General features: G+C 47.8%; 1 protein-coding gene and 1 long non-coding RNA gene across 3 annotated transcripts in view; one reads left to right on the forward strand and one right to left on the reverse strand.

Annotated features, from left to right (window-relative positions):
* Positions 1 to 18,077, reverse strand: part of klhl13 (kelch-like family member 13) — a 40,962-nt gene extending 22,885 nt beyond the window's left edge. Inside the window, exons 1-2 of one of the 2 annotated variants that reach the window (XM_086177417.1) lie at positions 18,000 to 18,077; positions 16,907 to 16,979 (exon numbers count right to left, since the gene is read on the reverse strand). In XM_086177417.1, coding sequence (XP_086033543.1) covers positions 16,907 to 16,959 — 53 coding nt within the window. In that variant the 5' untranslated portion in view covers positions 16,960 to 16,979; positions 18,000 to 18,077. Of the gene's footprint in view, positions 1 to 10,498; positions 10,841 to 16,906; positions 16,980 to 17,999 lie in introns of those variants that run through there. The other variant, XM_086177416.1, reaches the window with a different exon arrangement.
* Positions 17,214 to 19,990, forward strand: LOC147216569 (uncharacterized). The gene is made up of 2 exons (XR_015109090.1): positions 17,214 to 17,465; positions 18,874 to 19,990. It is a non-coding gene; the product is annotated as an uncharacterized LOC147216569 (long non-coding RNA).
* Positions 19,991 to 23,364: the final 3,374 nt, after the last annotated feature.

The raw sequence follows: 23,364 nt of genomic DNA on the forward strand, positions 1-23,364 counted from the left end.
GCAGACAAAGATATTGATTTCTGGACAAACAAAAATCCAATGTCTGCCCGATATCCCAAAGCAAAAGTCATCACGACAAAAACGTTTTGACATGTTGCTGGTTTTTCCAGGTTCGAAATGTCAACCTGATTTTCATTTACGACCTTCGACGGAAAGTCTTTCTGACATCTTTTGCAAAAACACGGCGCATCTGTTTGTTCCGGTAACATGATGTTTTAAGCCGTGCCCGTATAATGACATAACGAAATCGGAAACGACTTCCTCGGCGTCGGCGGAAATTCGGGCTGGATTTTTCCCCGCCGTTGGTTTTACGTGCCGTCCGAAAAGCGAGGAAGAGGAAGGAAGACCGAGGAGGATTCGCCGGCGGCGAAACACAGAGAACACAAAAACAGATGTTTCCGTTCTCACATGAGGAAAGTAGAACAGGTAGAATTTATTTTCAGACAGCACATGCTTTAAGTACATTACCCACAGAGCTGCGTTGTCGGCGCCAAATTCGTTTTAAATGGCGATGAGATGACAGGTTCGGTCACGACGGGCACCAATACAAGGAGATGATCATGAGCGACGACTGAGAAGCTGTCGACACCAACACCGCTACGATTTAACGACGGACACAATTACAGGGACACACTGCACAGGCAACGCAACCGGTGCATTTACCCCATCAGGTGGTAACTCGGACAGGCAGCGAGGAGAGAGTGGGTTGTCCAAACCACAAAGGAGTGTCGGTGGCTGCCGGAACCAAACAAAAGAAGACAACAGCTACAGCATCCCACGGAAGAGTTCCAACTCTTCCAAAAGACACTGGAAAACAGACACTGGATGAATCTGAATTCAAGTATTTGGAAATGACCAATAAAAACATCGACGGCTCTCGAGTTTTTTGGTTGGTTTTTTTTTCTTCCCCCTCTTTCTTTTTTTCTGCCTGCGACTGGAAGGCTGCTTTTACGTCCGGCGGGGAAAGTGAACATTTTCTCTGTGCTCTCTATGGAACATGCACAATGGTGCGCTGCACCTTAAAAACGGCCATTAACTTGCGGGAGTGGAAACCTACCTGGAGATAACAGCCTTTCCTCTTTGAGATTAATAAAAGGGGCAATCCTTCATCTTATGATTATATATTAAACCTAGATTCCCCTGCATGATGATGATATCTCTATCCGCCGGCGTCTCCCATCGTAAAAATAAATTGGTAGATCCCTGACAATTTCATCGTGTCGCTTAACGTGAAAATAAAAACAGTGCGATTTTAAAAAGGCAACGTTAAATGTGATCGGATGTAAAAATGGCGCGTCGCGAGCTCAAACGCCGAAGAGGGAGTTTTCCGTCCGGCGGACGTTGAGGATGAAGATCACCTTCGGGCGAGGGTCACCTCCCACGCCGAACCACCTAACGCAGGTTGGCCACTTCCTGTTTGGAAGGAAACTGTATTCCGCGTGGTTGTTGAGTTCACCGCGGGCTTTCCGCTCTCCAACGCGACTCCTGTTTCCATTTTGTTCCGCACAGAAAACACGTTCCCTTTTGCTGTTCGTGCAAGTTTAAGGAACGCGCTTTTGATCATGTCATACGTTGTTCTGCGGCACTCGCTGATGCGTCCCGGCGTCTTCACGGTGATATTCCTACCGGTTTTTTTTTTGGGTTTTGTTTCGCAGTCGCATCAGATTTATCCGGTCTGTCGTTCACCTCGCGCGTTCTTGAAGACACGCGGGTATTTGGAAACGCACCGGCATCGCTTCTTTTTCTTTACGAGAAACTGATAAATATTTATTTGGATTGTAATTGCCTTCCAGCAAGAACGAGTCAAAAAAAAAAAAAAAAAAAAAAAAACCCGAATTGTGAATTTACCTGCACGACGAAATCATCACGCCGACAGCTGCGTCCGACTCGCGCTGTGGAAGAGTACATTCGCAGAGCTTTTCGGAAGGAGGCCGATCCAAAAAAAAAAAAACACACGCTCCGACCGATACCGCGCTCACCCCGAACGTGAGAGTACAAGAAAGCGGAGGCTAGCAGAACATTTCAAAACGAAAAAAGGTTGAGCCGCGAAGGTACTGAATGTACAAAGCGGCGTTTTATTGGCGCGGACAGGGGCTGCAGCAGCACCTTTCGCCGCAGCAGTTGCACGAGTGCAAGGCGTGGGCGGCCATGCCCATGAGGGAGAGCGAGAGGGATGGCAGGGTGACAGTGTGACAAGAGCGAGAGGAAGCCAAGGCTGAAGACGGTGTAGGAGTTGCTGAAGGGATAAGAATAGGAGAAACCTGACTGCACGGGCGTTCCGAGTGTACTTGTACGCCGCAAGTGATCTAAAGCCGCGTTCGGTCTCGTTTTACACTTTGATTTGCAGACGTCCACGGCGGTGCTGATATGGCGAGTGGAACCTCGACACCCGGGATGTAAAGCTAAATATCAAACGGAGAAGGAGCTGTGCTTATAATAAGCGATAGAATTTGAATTTCACCAAAAATCCCCGGCGTTTATTGATAAAAGCGCAAAGACAAAGTCCTGGATACCGGAGGACGGTGAGCGTTTCTTCCACGGTCACCTCCGACCACCAGGAAGTAAGTCGAGAGGGAGCGTATCGGCGCACTTGTGTCCGGAGCACTTACTGCGCCGCTTTGGAGTGGTTTGGTCAAATAGCAGGGTTGGCACTGCGAGGGCGGTGTGCTGGTGGGTGTTGCTTGACTGATCGCGGCTGGTCCGTTTGGGATACATGACAAGGGCTAAAATTATGCCACGCTGGGGGTGGGGGGGGGGAGTTAAAAAAAACCAAAACAATCATGGCTACAATTAAAAGCGCGGATAACAATGGCTATTTTTGAGGGCCGCTGACATTTCCGCCTTCATTCTGGCGAAGGATTGGAGCGCGACTCGGGAGAAAGACGGGGTCGAGGTAGAATACGACGACAAGGCGATGCTGGAAGGCTGAGAGAGAGTAATGAAGGAGGAAGACTGGCAGTCTATCCAATCCCTTCATGTCAGCGGAGAGCTTAAAAACATCTTTCCACCAGTGACAGCTCGGGAAGCTTATGTCAACTTAGCTTTTCCCCGGTATGACAGTGGAAGGGTCTTAAAAGATTTATGAGCATAGCTTAGAGTAGAGTTTCGTCATGGATAGCCATACATTGATAGAGACATCATTAATATTTCTGGTTCTGAACACCTGGAACACAATGTTGCGGAAAATTGAGTCAACGCTATTTTCTTCCCATTTGAAGACGGGAGTCGGTGCACTCCGTCTATTGCGATAAGTTTACGACCGTTACGGATCGTCCGCGACGCGCACTCGTTCACGTCACGGCAAAACGGGTTTCCGTGTGTCCGAGGCGAAAAAAAGAAACGTTCTCGACATTCAAAAGGTCGCGTAACTATTTCCACTCGACTCCAATCGAGAGGGGACGGCGAGGCGCGGAGCGAGGGCGACACTTCCCAGCGATTAGCGGATTCAATCGAAGGGTAAATCTCTATTTGTCCGACCAAGCAGAACAAATGAAAGACTTCTTGAGTGAAGAGCTCTTATGCAATAATGCCGTTCTAGTCGGGCAATTTCCAGGAAAATGTATCTTCGCGAGCTACAACGCTCTGGCACCTTCCACGGGAGCGGAGAAGCCAGGCGCCCTGCAGAAACATGATGCAACCCAGCGGCTGTGCAACACCCTTCATAAAATTTCATAAAATGTGTTAAACAGACTTGTGAAAGAAACAAAAACGAGTGTACTTTTGGGGGGCAACCGTGGGGTAGTGACCGCGGTGTCTTTCCGTGCTTGGATTTTTCGGGATCGTATCGTCGGGATCTCGGAATAAAACTTCCATGGCGACGACGCAAAGGCGGCGAGACGGAGCGGTGGCTGCGGCGTCGCAAAGATGAGGCCAATTTGTAAATGTACAGCGCGGTATCATCTGGATTTATTCTAGTCATTTTATACTCTATTAATAGCACGGTAAACATTTAGCTCCATCAAGACTCAGCGAGCCTGGTGAAATTCCTCATTGCATCCACGCATGCTTAGATTCAGCGGATTGTGCTTTAATCGCCCTTCCCCGCCTTCCCTGCAGCACCGACTCATTTCTTCCTTTAACTCCACGGTGAAAGCGAATTCTGAGAAGGGGGGGAAAAAAATACATTTTCGGTGTTTTTTAAGAGAATTGGATGCAGCTCTTGTCTCCGGTCCCTACACAGGGCTAGAGACGGTGGGTTCGGAGCACGGGAGGCAGTTGTGCGGTTTTTAAAATTCTTCTCTCATACATCCTTGTTCCATCTTTGTTCCATCACACAGACTTTAATGCATACACAATCTGCCGACGTAGGTGGTAAATACACCGCAATATGAAAATGTACCTACTTTCGTCATCAATATGAATTCACGCTCTGTTTTATTTCGCTGAGATACAGAAACAAGCCGTCATTTAGATTGGGGACAGGCTGCTTTTTCTATTCTGGTCAAAGCGGGCATCGCTTCAGAACCTTTCCGAACTTTGACCGTCGCGATCACTCCGAAATGAAAGATTGTTATTTACAGGTTGTCGCGCACCATTTCTGGGCCAAAGGCTTGAAGTCGAGTAAAAAGCATGATCATACCGAGTGATTTCACTGACGCATTGATAGCTGACGAGGTCCGTGAAGTAGATGAAGGCTCTGCGCGGCGTCACCTCACATTTAACCGGGTTCATAAAATATCCGTTGAGAGAAACGGGAAGCCCGAGACTCACTGCTCCCAAGTGACCCGCATTCCGCTCGGTCCGGGACGGACCGTAATCTCCAGATGACCGCTCGGATAACGCCGCGTAATCGCTGGCCGACAATCGCTAAAACGTCAACGTTTTCGGACACGGTATGCAAAAACGAGACGGTAATTGTACTTTAAATTCAAAGAGCACTTGAAGGTCGCCATTCGTGAGTGCCTCCGCGTAAGCCATTTATGAGTCCACCACAAATAGACGAGTCAAAAACCCTTGAAAATCTCTTGTGTGTGGGCGGAGCAGACACCCTGTCAACATGCACCAAATGCTAAATAAACCTATAGGACGCTGTAAGAGCCAGAACAACGAGCTCCGTATGTGCAAAACAAAAGGACAACAGCCAGAATAATCCCGTGGTAAAAACAAAACAACAACAAAAAAAAAAAAAACAAAAAGCAGCATTTCTCTTTAGGAATTTCCATAAAGCGGGCGCCCCGGCTGAATTGTCACGGCAGATTTGTGGAAATACTCTGTGCACGGCGGCTAAATAAGGGATGTGCACCTGAGGAGCAGAGGCACACCGTGGACAAAAAGCCCTCTGATATGGAAGGGTGGCTCCGTCCTTGTATTTTTTTCCTTGACTGTGCTGGACAAGACCCAGGGACCAGACCTGAGCAAGGTCTGGTTCACCTCCAATGTAAGGCTCTCTCTCATTAATAGAGCCGTGTGGAGCCGAGGGCAGCCCGCCGGTTTCCTTGGTTATTTCTGAAAATATATGTTCCAGCGGATGTTACTCCTCCTACGGGTGAATAACGCGTTGTCATGCACGTAGAAAGACATAAAAATGGAAGTTAAGCTGGTTTTGTCTCGGAGGGAAACGTCAACGTGGTTATCCTTGACTCAAACGACAAGAGATTCAATACCTTTACATGCAAGAGAAGCCGTAATTATTCACAATAAGAATTTGAGGCGATTCATTGCGGATCCTTTTGACGTCGCGTGCTTCATAATCGTTTAATTTGATTCATATTTGTCAGTCAGCGTCTCATCAACGGAGTTGGTAACAGAATTACTACAAAGGCACGATCAAGGGGAATAAGAGAGAAGCGCCGATGAAAAACTAAAGTAATGGAGTGTAAACACAATAAGCAAGGTGGCTAATGATTCACTGATGGGGTTTGGAGCCAGAGAGGAAAAAAAAAAATCAATTCTCAGATGCATCGCGTTTGTCGCTTGAGAGATCCTCTCTCAGGTCTTGGACGTCGCTGCCAACTGTGCGAGTTTGATGAAGCGGAGAAGCCGAGTGGAATATGGCATTAAACCATGTAATATCTGAAAACGGCGGCGATCCCCGCAGACAAAACAAAGCCCCGACAGAAGAACCTGCGCAGACCGGGGGATTAAAACACATCCAAGTTGGCAGGGCGTTTTGACTGACGGTCGTACGGGCCCGTCGAGAGAGACTGCAACGGCCGGCGTTTTAACCGGTGGGACGGATAACACGGTTCCGCGCTCGCGATCGGATTTGGCCGCGCTTTCGTTCCACCTTTTACCGACGGGAAGTGAAAACAGAGGCCGGACGAAAGAGCATCGGACGCGATAAATCGCGCGGGGTTCAGAGCGCAGTGTCGTCAACGGGAAAAGAACTCTCGTCGAGAAGATGGAAAGGAGAGTCTGATGAGGCAGATACCTCGCTAGCATCTTCACCTTCAGATCAAAACAAATTAAAAATGATGGATTCGTATTCATCGATTAAATTGCGGCGCGTGCGTCGGTTAATCTGTAGTTTAGTTACGGATCGATGCGACCGTGGGGCTTTCACGTAAACACGGGGAAAAAAATAAATAAAATCCCAATCTAAAAAGCCATCGAGGATCGACTCGAGTTTTATATTTCCCACTCTGGAAATGGTGTGTACTTTCACTGCGTACGGGAGTTGCCAACCTGAACCGACGTTTTTCATGTTGCTGCGTCTCGGAGATTAATCCGTAAAAATCATTTTGGCTGAGCGATAGCACCCGAGCATCTGTTCAGAACCTGTAGGGTCTTCTGCTCGGGATGGGAACTTCATTTCTTTAAAAAAAAAAAAAAAAAAAATCAATTTCAGTCAAACTCCAGCTTCGACCTTTTGCTTAAAAAGAAACTTGTGAACTTCTGACACTAAGTTGGTCCCCACTGTGCTCTGACACGAACCATCCCATGGGCGGGTGGACAGGTTGCATTTTTGCGTCAAATGCAATTTAATGGTCAAATGTGCAAAAACCTGAAACGCCACCCGATGAGTGTGTGTGTGTGTGTGTGTGTGTGTGTGTGTTTAAGTGTGCGAGTGGAATCAGAGACCGTTCTACCTGATTGAGTTCACTCGTCGGTCTGCCAGCTATATTGCCGCTGATAAATGATCCCTGGGTGGCTATTTGCATTTTATTCAAAATGACCATAAGTCAGCAAGAAATTAGTATGCGGCCCAAAGGGAAGCAACATGAAAAGCTGTGTGGAGCTGAGATGGTTTCCAGGAGCGCGGCAGCTGTGTTGTTCTAAGCTCACCTGGAATCGCTGGAGTCGGGGAAGTGTCGGGGGGGCCGAGCGATGCAAATCAAACTTTGTTTTCATTAAGAGCATCTGCTTCTGAAATGATGAACACGAGCCATTCCGGATCCACAGCATGACGCGGCTGCTCTCTGCTTCGATGTGTTGTTGTCATTTCGGCTTGCGCTATAAATCACAGGCTTTTCCTTTTCCGCGGCGGGTCCTATCATGTATGTATTTATGTATATATGGCCGGCTGATGACAAAAGCTTTACGTTTTATGGAATATTCATCACGTCGTTTCGGAAGCGCATCTGTGCCGAACCACCTGCATTTGATTATTAATTTCAATTCAGCCGTCGTCTCCCATTTGTTCCCCGCCGGCGTGAGGACGGAGATTTCAAGGAGCGGCCCTTCAGCGAAAAAGGCATTAAGCCGCTTCTTACTTACCGAGCGACCGTTTTAGGTGTCCAAATTCGGGGAGGATTGTTTGAGCCGCGTTTAGAGTCCGAGTGCCGGGAAGGTTTGAAAAATGACAAACGGGACGAGCCACGACGGCGCGTTGCGACGAAAAAAAAAAAAAAAAAAACCCAAACAGAAATCGACGCTGATTTGTGTCAACACTTAACGCGGCTGCAGAGGCCGGTCATCTTTAGAGGGGGCTGTTTTGAAAAACATTAAAACAGCAATTTTCTTTGGAAACACAGAGCGCTATAATTAGGGTTGAGATGCAAATGACTTGCAGATAATGCGCTCGGGCCAAAACACGGGAGATCAGATTTCTGAAAGCGTTTTTTTTTTTTTTTTTTTCCTTAATTCTTCCACAGGATTATTCTGCAAACATTTTGCTGTAACACTGGCAAAGAGTGACAGACGACACGGGGGAAGAGAACATGTGCTGAGGATTCCTAACTAGGAGCATCGTTGCCGCAGTTACGGCTGTTGGCTCACCATGACGACTCGAGGTGATTAGCGGAGACGGCGGAACACAGGGATCGAGCGCGGCCGACCGATCGACGCTGCGACGGGAAGGGACGGCGAGATCTCCGAGTCGCGGCGAGCCGGCCTATGAATAGCCGAGGCGGTTTCAAAACCGTCCGGTCAGCGCGTCGACGCATGAATCCTCATTGTTACGCACGTCAGCTATGTAATCTCAACCTCTGCCGTTCCTCCCTCGGCTTTGAATCGTACGGGAAAGTTGAAAATAAAAGCGCACAAAAGTTAAAAATACCCCGAGGACTCCACGCAAGGGACCTATAATGGGTGGACATTTCCGCGACCGCACGCCAACCTATAATTGGGGGCCCAATATCAGTCTGCCTAAAAACACAGCTCACAATATACAGGTTTGAAAATAGCAAGCGGTGTGGTGGGGCAGGGCCGGACCAGGAGGGGCGAGGTGGAGCCTCCGGGCTTGAAAATGACTCGCTCGCTCGCCAACGCCCGCACCGTCTCCTGAGAAAGCGCGAGAGTGCCGTCCTCGGTCCGCGCTCCCTCCCCGAGCCTTCACGGGCGCCGATCTGTCACGGACCTCTTCGCGGCTATGCTGAAAGGCTGCGGTGAAGAAATACATCGAGTCGAGACTGAAAATAAAAGATAAATTTAAATCCGGCTCTGGGAGAAACAAAACTAACGAGACGAAGCGTCGAATGCTTTAAAGGGTAAAGACGGAAACAATCGCTGAAATTTATTCGTCTCATTTCAAAAGGCGACGAGCCAAATGTTATCGGTAGAAATGTTATTTAGAAAAGGATGAAAATCCCGAGGAAACATCCACATTGAAGCTAGTACACAGTAATTAAATATACCAGAGGAATATTCAATAATGTGGGATTAAAAAGAGCAGTAAAATAAATGATAATTTGGCAAAAACAAAATAACTACAGGAGGGGGATGACTCACACACACACACAGTAAACACAGCTACTGCGTTATTTTATTTATTTTCTTGAAAAAAAAAAATGTTCATCTGCTGAATAAAACTCAGCAATATCTACACAGCAATTTCACGCGTGAAATCAAACCCGACACGATCCGCGATGAAAACTCTCGCCGCGCATCATTTGCGACGCTTTTCGGCGGCGGCCGTAAGCGGAAGGTCACGGCTGGATCTGCGGGCTGTCAGGATAAATCCGGGCGGGGAAGTAAAGGAGCGGCGCTTACGCCTCAATCGCGCCGATGGCCGAGGCACCTTTGAGAAAGGCCGGCCCTAACCCGCTCCGGTGGAGCAGCGCCGAGGAGGCAGCAGATAAAGACCGAGACGGCGCCGGGCTCTCGAGGATGGATTTGTGTGGCTGTGTGCGAGCGTGCCTTCCGAGCGAGGCCGTTCCGGCTAAACCGCCCCGGTTAAATAAAGACCGGGAACATTATTGCAAAGTCAATAGTGTCATGAATACCTAAACAGTCATGCCATTTTTAAAGTGTTCGCGGAGCGACAAGATTTAGATGTGATTTGAGAGTGGACTGAGGGGGGGGGGGGGGGGGCGGGCGGAAATGTACATATGTTGATGTTTATAATTAGCCATTTTGCAGATGTCACTTCTTGCACTACAGGCAGTTAAGGCGTGGGTTTCTCCCGCTGCGCCGCTTTTGTTTCATACAAATGTTTCCTCAAACAAGCACTTAAGCTCATAAGTAAACCGGCATAAATCCAATTCAGTAAAAATCCACGCAAGTAAAGCCTTTCCAGGGTAAGAAATTCCCAGCGAGCGATTTGCCCGGCTTCCCCAGATTATTATTCGTTTCTCTTCGCCAGGTCTGCCGTCCGCCTCTCTGCAGGCCCGAGCTATGTTACAGTCAAAAAAGTCAAACAAGACACTTGTCTGTTGCAGGAGAGCTGGGTAAGGGGGGCAGGAGAGGATGGCGAGGGGCTGCGCGGAGCCCTTCCAGTCTACCCTTCCCCCCTCCTGAACAGTAGCAGATGACAATAGCTTCTAAAGCAGGGCAAGCCAGACATCCTGACAAAGGCAGGCTCCTCCCAAGCTGCCGAGTCCCCGTTCCCGAATAAACACAGCCACAGGGACGGGGCAGGAGTCGGGGACGCGGTGCCCGTCGGATCCCGGCGAGCGGCGAAACCAGCCGTTCCGCCCGCGAGCGAAGTGATTTCCGAGCGAACGGCGCGGCGGAACACGCGCCGGTCGAGGCGATTCTCTGGATACGGAGCGACGCTCGCTCATTACACCGGCTCGGTAGAAAATATAACGGGTGAAAACTGAAGGCACAATCCCGCCGGTGAAAGCGTGCAGCCAGCCCGCGCTCGCAAAAACGCAAATTCTACGTGGCTCTTACTCACATGTAGGCAGGTGAGAGCGGCGAGGACCTGGACGTCTTAAGAACTGGCACCGGGAATTTCCAGCTGACGGGGGAACCGCTTTTCCATTTCAACGGCATGTTGTTGTCACCAGAATGGTGCTAGAGCAACACCAGCAGCAAAGACCATTTCCATGAAAAGGTTCGCAACGCAGTCTTCCATCCCACTCTGCCCACACCGTTTAAGGAGGAGGGAGAGCGGCGGCGGCGGCGGCGGCGGCAGAAAGACAAATACACTGGTGGAGGCAGTGCAGGCTACAGCCAGCGGTGTGACTTTAGCAGCAGCACTGACAAGCCAATAGATTGCATCCACCACAACTGCTGGTCCTGCTGCATTCACAGTTGTCTTGTGGTAGGAGGGGGAAGAAGCCCTGCCTTCCTATCGCCCTTTCAGGGTTCATGAATAGACCAGTAGCTAAGCAACAGTGCCACCTTGTTAAATGAGACGCGATTACAGTTGTGGGCTCGCAATGCGGGGCGACGGAGGGGCAGAAGCGCGGCTAAAAGGAGGACGCCCAACTTGTCTGCTCGCCACTCGTATCCTTTTAGAATTTAGCTGTAAACTTGAGTCGACGTCTTTTAAAAAAATAAAATCTACGGGCCCCTGCTTGTAAAACAGGCGCCGCTTTCAAGCTTGTCAGCCGGCCGGCCTCGGACAACGAGGACGCCGTAAAAATGAATTTATTCGTTTCAATTCGATGTATTTTCGTGATAAATTTGACTTCCACGAGCGCTCGCAGCCTCCGGACGCAGACTTGATTTGCAAGTCTATCAACAAATCCAAATGGGACGTTTTATTTCTAAAAAGTAGATCTCCTCTACGAGTTACCGTAACATTTACCGCAATATTCCAGGCTCGATTTAGAGGCCGAACATTTTCAGATCAGTCTCGTCTAGCGAAAAAAACATCCAGATTGGGCTCTTCAAGAGTTTGCGCATCAATTTAACTGTCCATCCTACAAATACCACATAGAGCATTCTCAAAATCGCTCCGCTTTTTTCGAAAACGCAACGCGGCGAGAAATACAAATTGCTTGCGTTCGCTGAGGATTGATGCTGAAAGTGGAAGCAGAAAAAGAGGAGAACGACCCGGTGGGCAAATGGCTGCAAAGCTCCGATACTGTTTTTCACAAATAAGGGAAAAAAAAAACAATTCCGACCGGCGATAACGGCGAGTATGACAAGCGGACAGAATGGAGGCGGTCGGTTTCAGGCGAAACATTGGGGACTTCAGTCTGAGCCCGACAGACGTGGTTCGGAGCATACATGTCCAACGCACAAGGTTTCCTGGTCCGACGCCGACGCGTCAAACCCAAACCCAAATCCAGACCCACACCAAATCCGCACAACGGATTATCGGCAACTTCATGAGCCGCTTTCCAGCGGACAACCTGTCAGACTTCGGGCGCGGAGAGTTTGGAAAAATCTGCTCGGGCGCGCATCGCCAGAAAAATTCTCATCTGCTGCATGGGCCGAAAATAGATACACAAATAAATTCTGCCGCTGCCTGGGTTGTTTATTTATTTCTTTTTTTCCCCATTGCATTAATGTGGCTTGCAAAGGTTAATATGAATATAAAAGCAGGGAAATAGATATATTTTGGAAATGCAGTGGGTGAATTTTTAGACTTCAGAAATGTGAGCTATAAAAGGCTTCATCCTGCTATACGCAAGGGGGGGAGCAGAAGTGGAGGACTAAAATTAATATCTTAGTGGAGAACTAAAAGAGATCAACACCAGCCCCGTGTTGATCGCCAACTTCCCAGTTGGTCGCAACTTCCCAGCGTGGTTAATAATTCAACTTAGAAACACAAACACGCTAGAAAAGCACGTGGCCGATTCAATCTCCGTGCCCGAGGGGCGGCAGGTGGAACCGAGGGTGCGGCGGACAAGATCCGCCAGGGGGGCTGTCGTCTCCTGTCCCATCCATCCCCTGGTACAAACGCATTGCCAAATCCAAAAGTCAAGGGCGGACGAGTGTTAAAAGAGGCAAAGGAGAAGCGAATAACGGATTTAATGAAAAACAAAACCGATCTGCCTACAACAAGAGGAGAGGAGATCACACAACAGCCTCCGCCCTGCCAAGGAGGCGGCGGCGGCGTGGAGAGAAGTGCAAACAAATGCAACCGGAACGCTTTCCTCAAAAGCAAAGTGATGAAAGACGGAGTACAAGCGCCCGTTGCTTTTGTAACATCTCCTCTTCTGTCGAATCTCATTTACTCCGAGCCTCCGTATCCACGGCCGTCCAAGAAGGAAACGGCGCGCTGACGCCTCTCCTCCTCGCAGGGAGAACCTGGGTGACTTGTCAAGGCTGGTCTCCTCCTTAAAAACTGAAGGGACAACATGGCGCAGATGAGGAAGGCCGCCGGTTGCGTAACCGTCTACTTAACCACTTAACAAGTCTCCAGAAAGCGTCCGCAGCTCTACCACTTCAATAGAACACAAAATCTTGAAAGTGCCGATGTATTAATTAGTCTAAATGACGATCTCATGAGGTGGTTTAAGCATCTCTTAACAAGGCTCGGGGGGCGGGGGGGGATCTCTGTTCCTTCACATCTTCCTTAAGACCCCTCTCACCATCTTCTGCCACTGGCGGCTGCAACCACATGTCAGCGTGGGAGCCGCCGTCCTCTGGCCTCCATCCTTCTCCCCTCCGGCTGATACTATAAACAAAGGAATATCTTGGCCTTCAAGGGCAGCAGTCAACCTGTCAAAGCTCAAAAGCTTTGCAGTTCGTCAAGATATCGGAAGCTGCATTGTTGTGCTCTTCCAAGAATTGTCCCTCTATCTTGTTTAGAGAAAACAAAACGGGAGTCGTATCTCTCCGGCTTTCGCACATCCGTCAACCCGTGGAGTACGTATGGATCGGATGGTACGGACGGGGAAAAAGTTGCTGCGCCGACAGCGGAGTCGCTACTCATTTGCAGAAACGTGATTGAAAAATGCCTCTTTTTGCAACCGTGTCGCGTCCGAGTTACGCCGCGGCGCCCGTCCGCCTCCGCTCGGCCGTAACCGAGTACGCCAGTAAAAAAAAAAAAAAAAAAAGCCATTTTCCCGACGACAGATTGGATGCCGCGCACGGAAAACACCCAGGCGGGCGCCTTTCCCTTCGTTTCAATGAGCGAGTAGAAATCAAGAGATGGGCCCAGCTGGTGCCGCCTACAGTCACACATAAAACGAAAGAATCTGATTTACATCGATAGTTGGTAAACACGAGATAAAACATTTTATCTCCACTCGTTCCATTTTACAGAAGGCCGGGCTTCAACTAGCTGGCATCTGCGCCTGGAACGCCGTCGCTGATTACAAGGCACGATGGCCGTCAACAGCGCAATAACGGAGCCGTCAGCCGCGCCGCGGCTAAGCTAGCATGAAAATGTTTGATTTGGAAAAATAAAACGTACGGCAGCGGGTCACCGTGGATTCTCGAAAGGGTAATCAAATTCAATCAACCGCCGTTGTATATTTTCTCGATTCGCCTCCCCCGCCTCGTCCGCACCACCTTCAAGGTCAACAAATATCCGACGGAAGCCAAGTCCGGAAAAACTTTGCCAAATTTGTCACCCCATCTGTTATTCTCCCTCACACTGGGCGTCGTTGGCTCGGTATCGGCTAAAGATAGCCAGCTGTAAAGCTATGAAAGCTCTGAACTTTTTATATACAGCCCTCGAATGTCTCTCCGATCGCATCCGACGGTATGGTGGCGTCCGAAGCTGAGCCGCACCAATTAGTCGGTCAATTTGTTCAATCCGTCAATGCCGTTTTTCGGTAATACTCCAAAACTCCGCATTGACGAGGCCAATTAAGGGAGAATGATCTCCGAAAGATGAAAACGCATCTCCAGATAAATGCGGTTAAGTGATTTTTTTTTTTTACCCAGTCGGTTAAGAATGTGCCTGGAAGTAAACGCACATTACCTGACAAAACAGCTTTTATTTTCAGTCACGATGATCGAATCGTTTGATCGAGAACACGCGTGAGCGTTATGAATGGGCCGAACTGAAGTGCCTCCGCCGGAGCCCCATTTTTCACCTCAAAAGGGAACTGAGATAGAACGACAGACTGCAAATTAACTACTGGAGTGAAATGTGCCGCGATACGGCAGGAAACTGATTAAAGTAGACCAACAATTGGATGAATTTTAAACAGCGGGATTCAGTCCCGTGACAAAGCCAAGCAATTAAGATGGAGTGACTTATTCAGCGGCCGTAGAGCGATGTGCCACTTGCATTGTGGAGGTTTATGCTTTTGTTGATTTAAAACTTGTCATCTTTGCGTATACGATGTAAGATAAGATTATTGATCCCCATAGGGAAAATTCTTTTGTCACAGCGGCGTAACAGTTATAGTGTCAATGAATAGGGGTATTAATATAAATAGAGAGACGATTAGAAGACAAAGAGAAAATAACAATAGTAGAAGCCTGGGATTACTGAGGACAAAGACAATCCTTATTACTGTATTTTTCGCACTATAAGGCGCACTTGAAATCTAAAAAATTTTCTCCCAAAGCGTCCGTGCACCTTCTGTATGAATTCTTGTTGCACTTACTGACCTCCGACTAGTTTTATGTGCAAACATCTGTCAGAATGTTTTAGTGCCACTTTGCTAAGCGACGATTATGTCGCGCCGGAATAAAATGTTGTCCAAACCTCACGCAACTTCAGGTGTCCGCTATCGCTGGCGACCAGCAACCAATCAGAGAGCAGTACGTAGCACACAATTCAACTTGAATGAATCAATGGGACGGACGTGGAGGAGGCAAGCGGATGAACTGCGCCAAGTAAAGACGACCAAACAGAGTTTACCAGGGAACAAAACGAGATGAATAACGTTGGACTAAACCGACTGTTTTGTTTGGCTTTACATACCGTATGTTTTATCACGCGCCTTACGTATGACAATAGACCCGTTCGTTGATATTACACCTTATAAAGCGGTGCGTCTTATGGCGCGGCAAATACAGTGCGTGATTCCATGACAGACTTCCAACGTAGGGTCACGCAGGGCCGCCGCCAGTGCTGAACGGACGTGCACAAAGACATGTCACTCCAGGTCATTTCACTAACGGCTAGAGAGCTCATTAAGGGATTTGCTAAGTTGCCAACACCAGCACCTGAACCCATTTGAGATCTATTTCTGTCTCCAGCCGGCTGTGACAATACGGTTTGTTAGACATGCCATAATCACAGACAACCCAGGTGTGGAGGACAACGCGAGCTGAGCAATGTGTTACAAACACAAATATAATCCAGGCCATTTGACAGCATGACGCGAGGCCTCATCTGGAGCCTCGGACGCTGCATCCGAACTGCATTTCCAACATCGGCCGTTTGACGCCGCGAAGGCACACGGAAGGGGTTTCCTCAATGACTGAGAATCCAGGAGGAGCCAGCGGCAGACCACAACCGGGAGCCGTGGAGACGGCGATCAGTCCCATGTTAGAAGCGCTTATGGAAGAGCATCTAAAATGTGGCCAAACTAAATGTTCTTTGTATCCTTTTGAATGAACGCTATTTCCATATATACAGCGGTGAGAATAAGAAAATCCTATACTGGACTCATGAATATGCGCCGATGAATTTCAGAGGCTCTTAAATTGGATGTGCGTGCCGGGCATCGTGTAAGGAGTTTAAGCAAATGCTCGGGTGGAAGTGCTGCTGACCTCAGCGAGGCGTTGGAGGGATAAACCCGACAAACCAATCTGAGACAAAAGAAGAAAAGGGCAGATAGAAGAAGGGAATTGTGTGTCTCATGTGTGAGAGGCGGCAAAGGCGTATTTATTTTGACACCTCGAGCTAAAGGCCAATGTCGCTTATACTATATTTCAAGCAGAAGAAGTTGAAGTCCCCGTCACATTGGATTGCGGCCTGCGTTGTGCCGAACACAGCTTTCCCGACCGCTTTTACATCTCGCAACTCGCAATGTCTCGGCGGCGTTCGCCTTCCTGTGCTGGACCACTGCGCCAAAGTGCATCTGTTTTGGAGTTGCGCTGAAGAGCAGCTAAGGGTTCTCGCAAGCAGCGGATCGGCCCCATCACCGGTATCGGGAATCATCTAGAAAGGTGACGACGCAGCGCCGGGAACTTAGTGAGACAATCTGCGATAAAGACGTCGTCACAGAATCCAGCCGTCATTCAAACAGACGGAGCAGCAGAGAATCTGCTTCGCGCTTATTTCCGCTGGACGTCACCTCATTAACCGCATTAAGATGAGCATTTTGAATGAATTAATAACCGCAGAGGATCCTTTTTTTCCGCCACAGAACCACAAGTTTCCGTCGTCGTCGTTGGAATTTCAAGGAACAATCGACAGCTTGTGTTTTCGTGGTTGGCCATGGGGTGATTTTGTTGGCAGAGCGAAGAGGTCAGAGGTCACGGAGCGGACGGTTACCTGTCATGCAGTCCGATGGGCATCGCCTCCCCTCTGTGCACAGGGTGCTCCATACCCTCGCCAAACCACACCTCTGCAACAAACACAGGATGACATTTCACTCATCGGAACACAAAACCACAGATGTATTTCCCAAAAAACAAGGAGGGGCTGGACGCCGAAAGTCACCCGGCTCTGTCTGACCTCTCTCCCGGTTGCGTCATGCCTCTAACTTGTTGCTTTGCACCGATCTGGGCTAATTGAAGCTTAAAATATCTTGTGTTACTTGGCAGAACAAGCCGAATGTGGACCCTCCGTGCAAACTCAACACAAGGCGTGCAGGGCGCATTGGCGGCTCCCTGAAGGGCAACACGCCCGTTTGGTCCTCAACTTAAGAAACAAGTAAAGTTTCCACTTTAGTTACAAGTTCCTGCGGGGTTCTAGAGGGGGTTTAAATCTCACGGGGTTTGCAGGGAAGGCGACCAAAGGCCGAGGGGCCACCGTGACTCCCGGGGGAGAGATTAGTCTTCTTGTGACACTCACGAATGCAACGTGAAGTCCGGAGGAAACTAACGCCGAGGCAAGTTAGCCTGCTTGACCACAAGCAAGTGCATTTGCGGTGTGGGTTGGCTGTCGATACCGGGTGTTTTTTTTGGCCGACAGAACGGTGGATTTCCGAGAGATGCGCCTCTGTCACGCCGGGCGCCGCTCCCGGCCGGGCCGTGTCGCCCGAACGGGGCTTTCATTTGCATCCCCGGTGGGAACGGGCTACGGCTAACTAGCTAAGCTAGCCCGATTTTTAACGTTACCATTTGCTAGCCGTGAACACAGCCGGCGTGTCGCCCTCTGAATCCGGGGTGTCAGCATGGCCGACGGCCACGCATGTTGCCGTTTTTACTCCCAAATAGAGAAAAGCGTCGGAAAGCTGCCGTGACTTTGTTGGTTTAGTTTCTACTTGGTCTGGTTAGTTGGTTTGTCCGCCACGACCAGTGACTGACCAGTGACCGCCGGTCACTCCGGTGAGGTTTGTTCGCGACACGCCAGGCGTGACGCTCCGACCACGGTGTGCATCTTAAAATGACACTTTTTAACTTTTAAATGATAAATTCCATACCTTCGACAACGAGATATCGTTGACTAGCGTCCTTGTTTTCCTTCCAAGCCCACAAATCCACTTACACTTCACCGAAACCTCCTACTCTGATTCGACCAATCACCGCGTCGCTTACTCGCCGCGCTGGAGCATCCGAACTTTCCATTGGCGGAAGTGTATGGCAATCTTTTCCCATTGGCTCAAAACTTCCGTTACTAAATAAAGTGGCTCCAGCGGGGAGTTCTCCTTTCGGAGCAATTGTTGCCTGCAATAAATGTCTCTCCGGATGATGAAAAGTGATAATTCGGAGTTGCTTGCAAGCTCAGCATGAAAAGAAATGTCACTCGCCGATGCAGTTGCTATGCTATCCCATAATAGCAGGTGCATTCATCCCGCCGAGGCACCAGCTGGCGGGTGCATGTCTGTCACCTCTTGGAATCTGATTTTTCACCAAGATGGAAAGTAGGCAATGAACCCGGAAAATGTACATTTACCCACATTTTTAGACGTATATAGGTCACATAAACACAATAAAATTGACCACGATTCATGCTCTTTTGCCTTTTTGAATAGAGTGCATATTTTTTGTCGCGTTTCAGTCAGGGAAAACACCCAGTAGACGGTAAAACGTCCGTTTAATAAGCAATAGCTGTTGTTGGCCACAGCCACACCGCACAAGCCAGCAATACAACTAACTGTTCCCGCTAAATCCAGGTAAAAACAGCTATACAGAATTCCTTGCACCCCAAACAACACCCACGAAATTCCCAGCAACCGCCAAATCACACAGAAAACAAGCATCAGCATAAACACCAACATTCGTGACTCGCTTCATTATGTTGCTACATATTAGACATGGTAACGATGACACTCGTTTCACTGTAAACCTTTTTAGATTCACAGGGAGAAGACAGAAAATGCCTGCAGCTTCCTCCCTCGTGGGCGCCCTATTGTAACCTCCAAGACAAAGTGTAGCCTCTCTTCTACGCGTAGACGTGCAATTCCCTCACCAACCTGACTTGTTCCTCCCTCTTTCACTCGTGTCCTTCGGCACGCTGGTCTGGGACACGTTTTCGGGATATGTTTCTCCTCCGTCCCAGCCAACGCGCCTGTTCCGAGCACGTCGCTCACCAGCTACACCTGCCTCACCGGTAGGACGTCTGTCGGGCACGCCCGGACAAGCCTCATCCGTCTCGCCTCCCTCAGGCGTTTCCGTCACCGTTGTTGCCCGTGTCGGTGATCTAACCTCGAAAGAAGCGTCCCTCGCCCGGGCCCGCCGGTCTCCACCCAGCCTCACCTGTCTCCTCCATGTCCCTCACCCATCTCACCTGTCCTCCTTCCCCACTCCTTCGGGAATGTCCTCCGTCTCACCGAGTCAACTTGACGGATCACATAAAGCTCAACTGAGTCCAAAACCTAAAGAAATTCAAAGTGGTGGGAAAGTGTCCAACTTCTCATTGAAATCCTGAACGACGAATAAGCCACATGATGCGCATAATTGTCTTTCAAATGTAGTTATTCATTTCACTAATTACTTTTTCAATTAAATGCAGCATCCCTATCCCCGGAGCGTTATTCATTCGAGTCATCGGCTGCATGGTTTGTGTATTTTGGGTAAAGTTAATTCTGAAAAATGCAATCATGTTAAACGTGATATCAGCAATTGAAACTAATTTGGAAGTCTTCTTTCGTGGGTCAGAAGTTAAAAACATTAAGCCAATATAGTGGTTAAAGTTTGTCGGTGGTGCAGCGGTGGGGGCTTCCCATCGCACCGAGAAGGTCCCTGGTTGGTTTCCCACAGCGGGCCTTTCTGCGTGGAGTCACCATGTTCTCCTCAGGGTTCCTACTGGAGTCCAAAAACATCCAGCAGGTTTATGGCAGACCCGGAATTGTATCAATGAGATGGTTGTTTGTCTCCATATGTGGCCCTGTGATGGATCCAGGGTGAACCTCGCCGCGCCGCTTTAAGTGATTCACGTAATGAATGAATAAATGGACAAATTGTCAAAAAATATCTGTGTTGTTGGTCAATCGGTCTCGAGTTTGAGCTTTCAAAAAGCCAGATGTGTTATTTCACAGCGGATTGGATGGAGTAGATTGTTGCCCAGATATGGATATCAGAAGGTGTGATTTGTATTTTTTTAATATTTCAATGCACAGACATTTGGGAGCCTTTGGGGAGAAAAATCATGGCGAACGTAATGAGTTTGCAAATAGAAACGCTGAAAAGATAACACCGATTAAAGATAAAGCTGGATCGCTTAAGAAAAGACAGTCGTTTTCATTCAAACAAAAGCTTTAAGCCACTCTGGAAATAAACCCTGACACAGCAAAATGAGTTTCAATTACAAACTCTTAAGAGGCAAAAATCAATTGGATTATATTCACTTGTGATATTTGAAGCTGTTTGTTCTTTAATTTTCTTTCGATCTGATATTTCCTCACAACTCGTCTCGACGATGCTCTTTCCTTTTGATGGTTTTCAATGTGAGACACTATTACACGGCGTTGACAGATAATCAAATTGCATTTTCATGACTTTTATGTGAATAAAAATGTCCTCTCAACCCTGGCAGCTGACTGCGGGCCTGGTGTGTCCCTCCTCTGACAGATGGCCAGATTATTTTGGGATGAGCAACGGTTTATTCCAGATGAGGAGGCACAAATAATTTGGTGGTACAGTTATTACTGCCGGGCCAACACGGATGTGTCAGACACAAACCCCAAATTGATTGAGCGTGTGGCCGGCAGAGAGCAGTGCCACATTTGCTCTTTTATTGAACGTTGTGCCCGGCTGCAATCACAGGCATTTAACAAGCTTTTAAATAAAATAAATCAAACACGGCATCTGCGACGTGACCTTTAAGCGTTTCCTCCTATTAAAGAAGCAATTGCAAAAATGTCAGAAAATATCTGCTACGTTCCTCGTCATTATCTTCTGATTTGGGATTCATACCTTGCGGGTTTATCATTATAATTATTATTATATTAACAAGAATAATAATCAAGTGCTATTATATAGTTAATGGATTCCGTGGATCGGCTTCTTGTGTCATGGTGGTGGAAGATGCAGAGGAGAGGGTTTAGATGGGCGCTTAAAATAAACAGATTCCTTTAATCGTCTCACAGTGGGGATATTTCAACCACACGCAGCAGAAGTGGACGGCGCAAGAGAAGTTATCAAAAATAGAAGAAGTAAGAATAAGCAATAAACAGTGCAAGCAATATATACTGCTCGAAAAAATAAAGGCATCACTCAAGAACACATCCTCGATGTGAACGAATGAAATATTCTTATGAAAAACTTTGTTCTTCCATACTTCCATACAAAACCGCACCCAAACAATCAATGGAAATGAAATGTATGAAACCGTGGAGGTCTGGCTTTGGGGTCACACCCCCAACGAAAGTGGAAAAACACACCAACATTGATATAATGTCCTTAAAAGAAGTCCAAATGAATCAGTGTGGCTTCCTAAGAGGACAGTTTGATTTCACACAAGCGTCATTGACTTGGAGCTATATAAACAGTAAAAAAACACGTGCAAAAATGGCGACTCGCAGCGAACAACCTGCAGTGGCAGCCGCGCAGCAGCAGCAGCTGCAGCAGCAGCAGCAGTAGTAGTAATAGTAGTAGTAACACCCAGTGACGTGCGGTGTGGTTCATGACTGCTGAGGCACTGACATCAGTACAGTAAGATTTACAAATATATGAACCCTACAGAGTAACTTATTCAGCATCTTATTGGCAGCAGTTGACGTGTTTTGTTTAAATGATCATATCAGCATTCTTTACATATACAATCTCTAGCATAGAAAAAAGTACATGTAAAAAAACGTTATTATCGCTTACCTTTACTTATAAATGAAATCCATGCACCGCTCCCTCTGAAGCATTGATAAGTTGCTTGTAGAAGTCTTCCATTTCTTTCTTCAGTTTTAAAAGTCTCTCTGTCTCAATGGAAATCACTGCCAGTAAAGACAATTTCCTACTATTATTTATTATTGTTATGTTTTACTTGAAACTCTGGCACAACAATTTACTTCGGGATAAATAAAGTTGTTCTTATTCTCATTCTTCTTCTTATTGATCGGTCCTGTTCCGAATGTATGTTTTGAGTCTTTTCGGTGCCAAGAACGAGCACTCCGCCGATGCTGTCGTAGCCAGAACGGTGATCACCGGCCGGAGCTACTTTGTCGCCTCAGGAACAGTTTGACTGAGATCCTTCAAGGTCAGAAATTTACATTCATCCCTCACTGTTTGTGAGCCGAACATCCCCATGAGATCGGCAAAAAATGGCTGGATGGCTGCACTTGACTTGCTAACTGTTTACTGTAGCTTGCTATTGCTAATTCTATTGTTCTGTAGCCGAGTAGTAAGAAGGATCCCTGGGATCAGCGGCGCCCCCTTCCATGAGGCACCGTCACTGCGTGCCTCACTTAATGTCTCTTCGCAGTCGTTTTATGATTACGAGAAACACGAGAAACACGTTACAGTTAATGGAAATTTAGTTCATATATTAAAAATATTTTTTTAATAGTGACATCGCTAATAGAGACAGCAATACAGTCTCAGTGCATAGCGTGGCAGCACAGTTAGCAGAACCATTGTGCAATCCATCGTGGGATCAGCTGGTTGCCGCGACACTTTACATCTCTTCGTCATACTTGAACAGTAAATGTGAATTTTTTTAGCGATTTTGAAAAAAATTAATAAATAAAAATGGCGAAGCTACGTGGAAATTAACTTTATAGTACAAATCACTGAATAAATAAAACCATTCAATCTATTTTTTCATTTTGCAGGCCCGGCCTCCCCTGCCTCTACTGACTGCACGTCACTGGTAACACCTATGGTGTCAGAGTGAGCAGATGTGTTGAATGAATGATTGATCGATAATGAGAATGATTCAAATTTTTATGAATATACTCCAGTTAAAAATGCATCGATTATCTATCAGTATATCTTCTTGTTCGGCTGCTGTGAAGAATGATAACAGATATGCAGAGTGGCCAGTAGGGGGCAGCACCTCGCCTAGCCAGCATTAGCGGAGCAGTAGAAGAAGAAAGCCCCGCCCTTCGATTCACATCTTTGACATATATATTTTTTGTTAACCCGATTGTTTACGGCGCCGTTTCTTCCCTCCGCTGGATTGACAGCTTGCCAAATGCCTGTTATTACACAGACCCGGATTCTTTTTTCTTTTCTTTTAAAAGATAAACTGCTTTTGACGCCGCGGGTTTGAAAGAAAGCGGTTAGCAGTGGGCAGCCGTGCTAACAGTCAACAGTGTTAGCCTAGCGGGGGGGGGTTAGCATACCGCAACGTTATGGCGTGACGTTACACCGGGGGGGGGGACAAAAAAAAGTGGTTATTAACGACAACGT

This window comes from Fistularia commersonii, chromosome 29, assembly GCF_037954325.1.
Source record: "Fistularia commersonii isolate RoL2024-O1a breed Wild chromosome 29, RoL_Fcom_v1.0, whole genome shotgun sequence".
Taxonomy (NCBI): domain Eukaryota; kingdom Metazoa; phylum Chordata; class Actinopteri; order Syngnathiformes; family Fistulariidae; genus Fistularia; species Fistularia commersonii.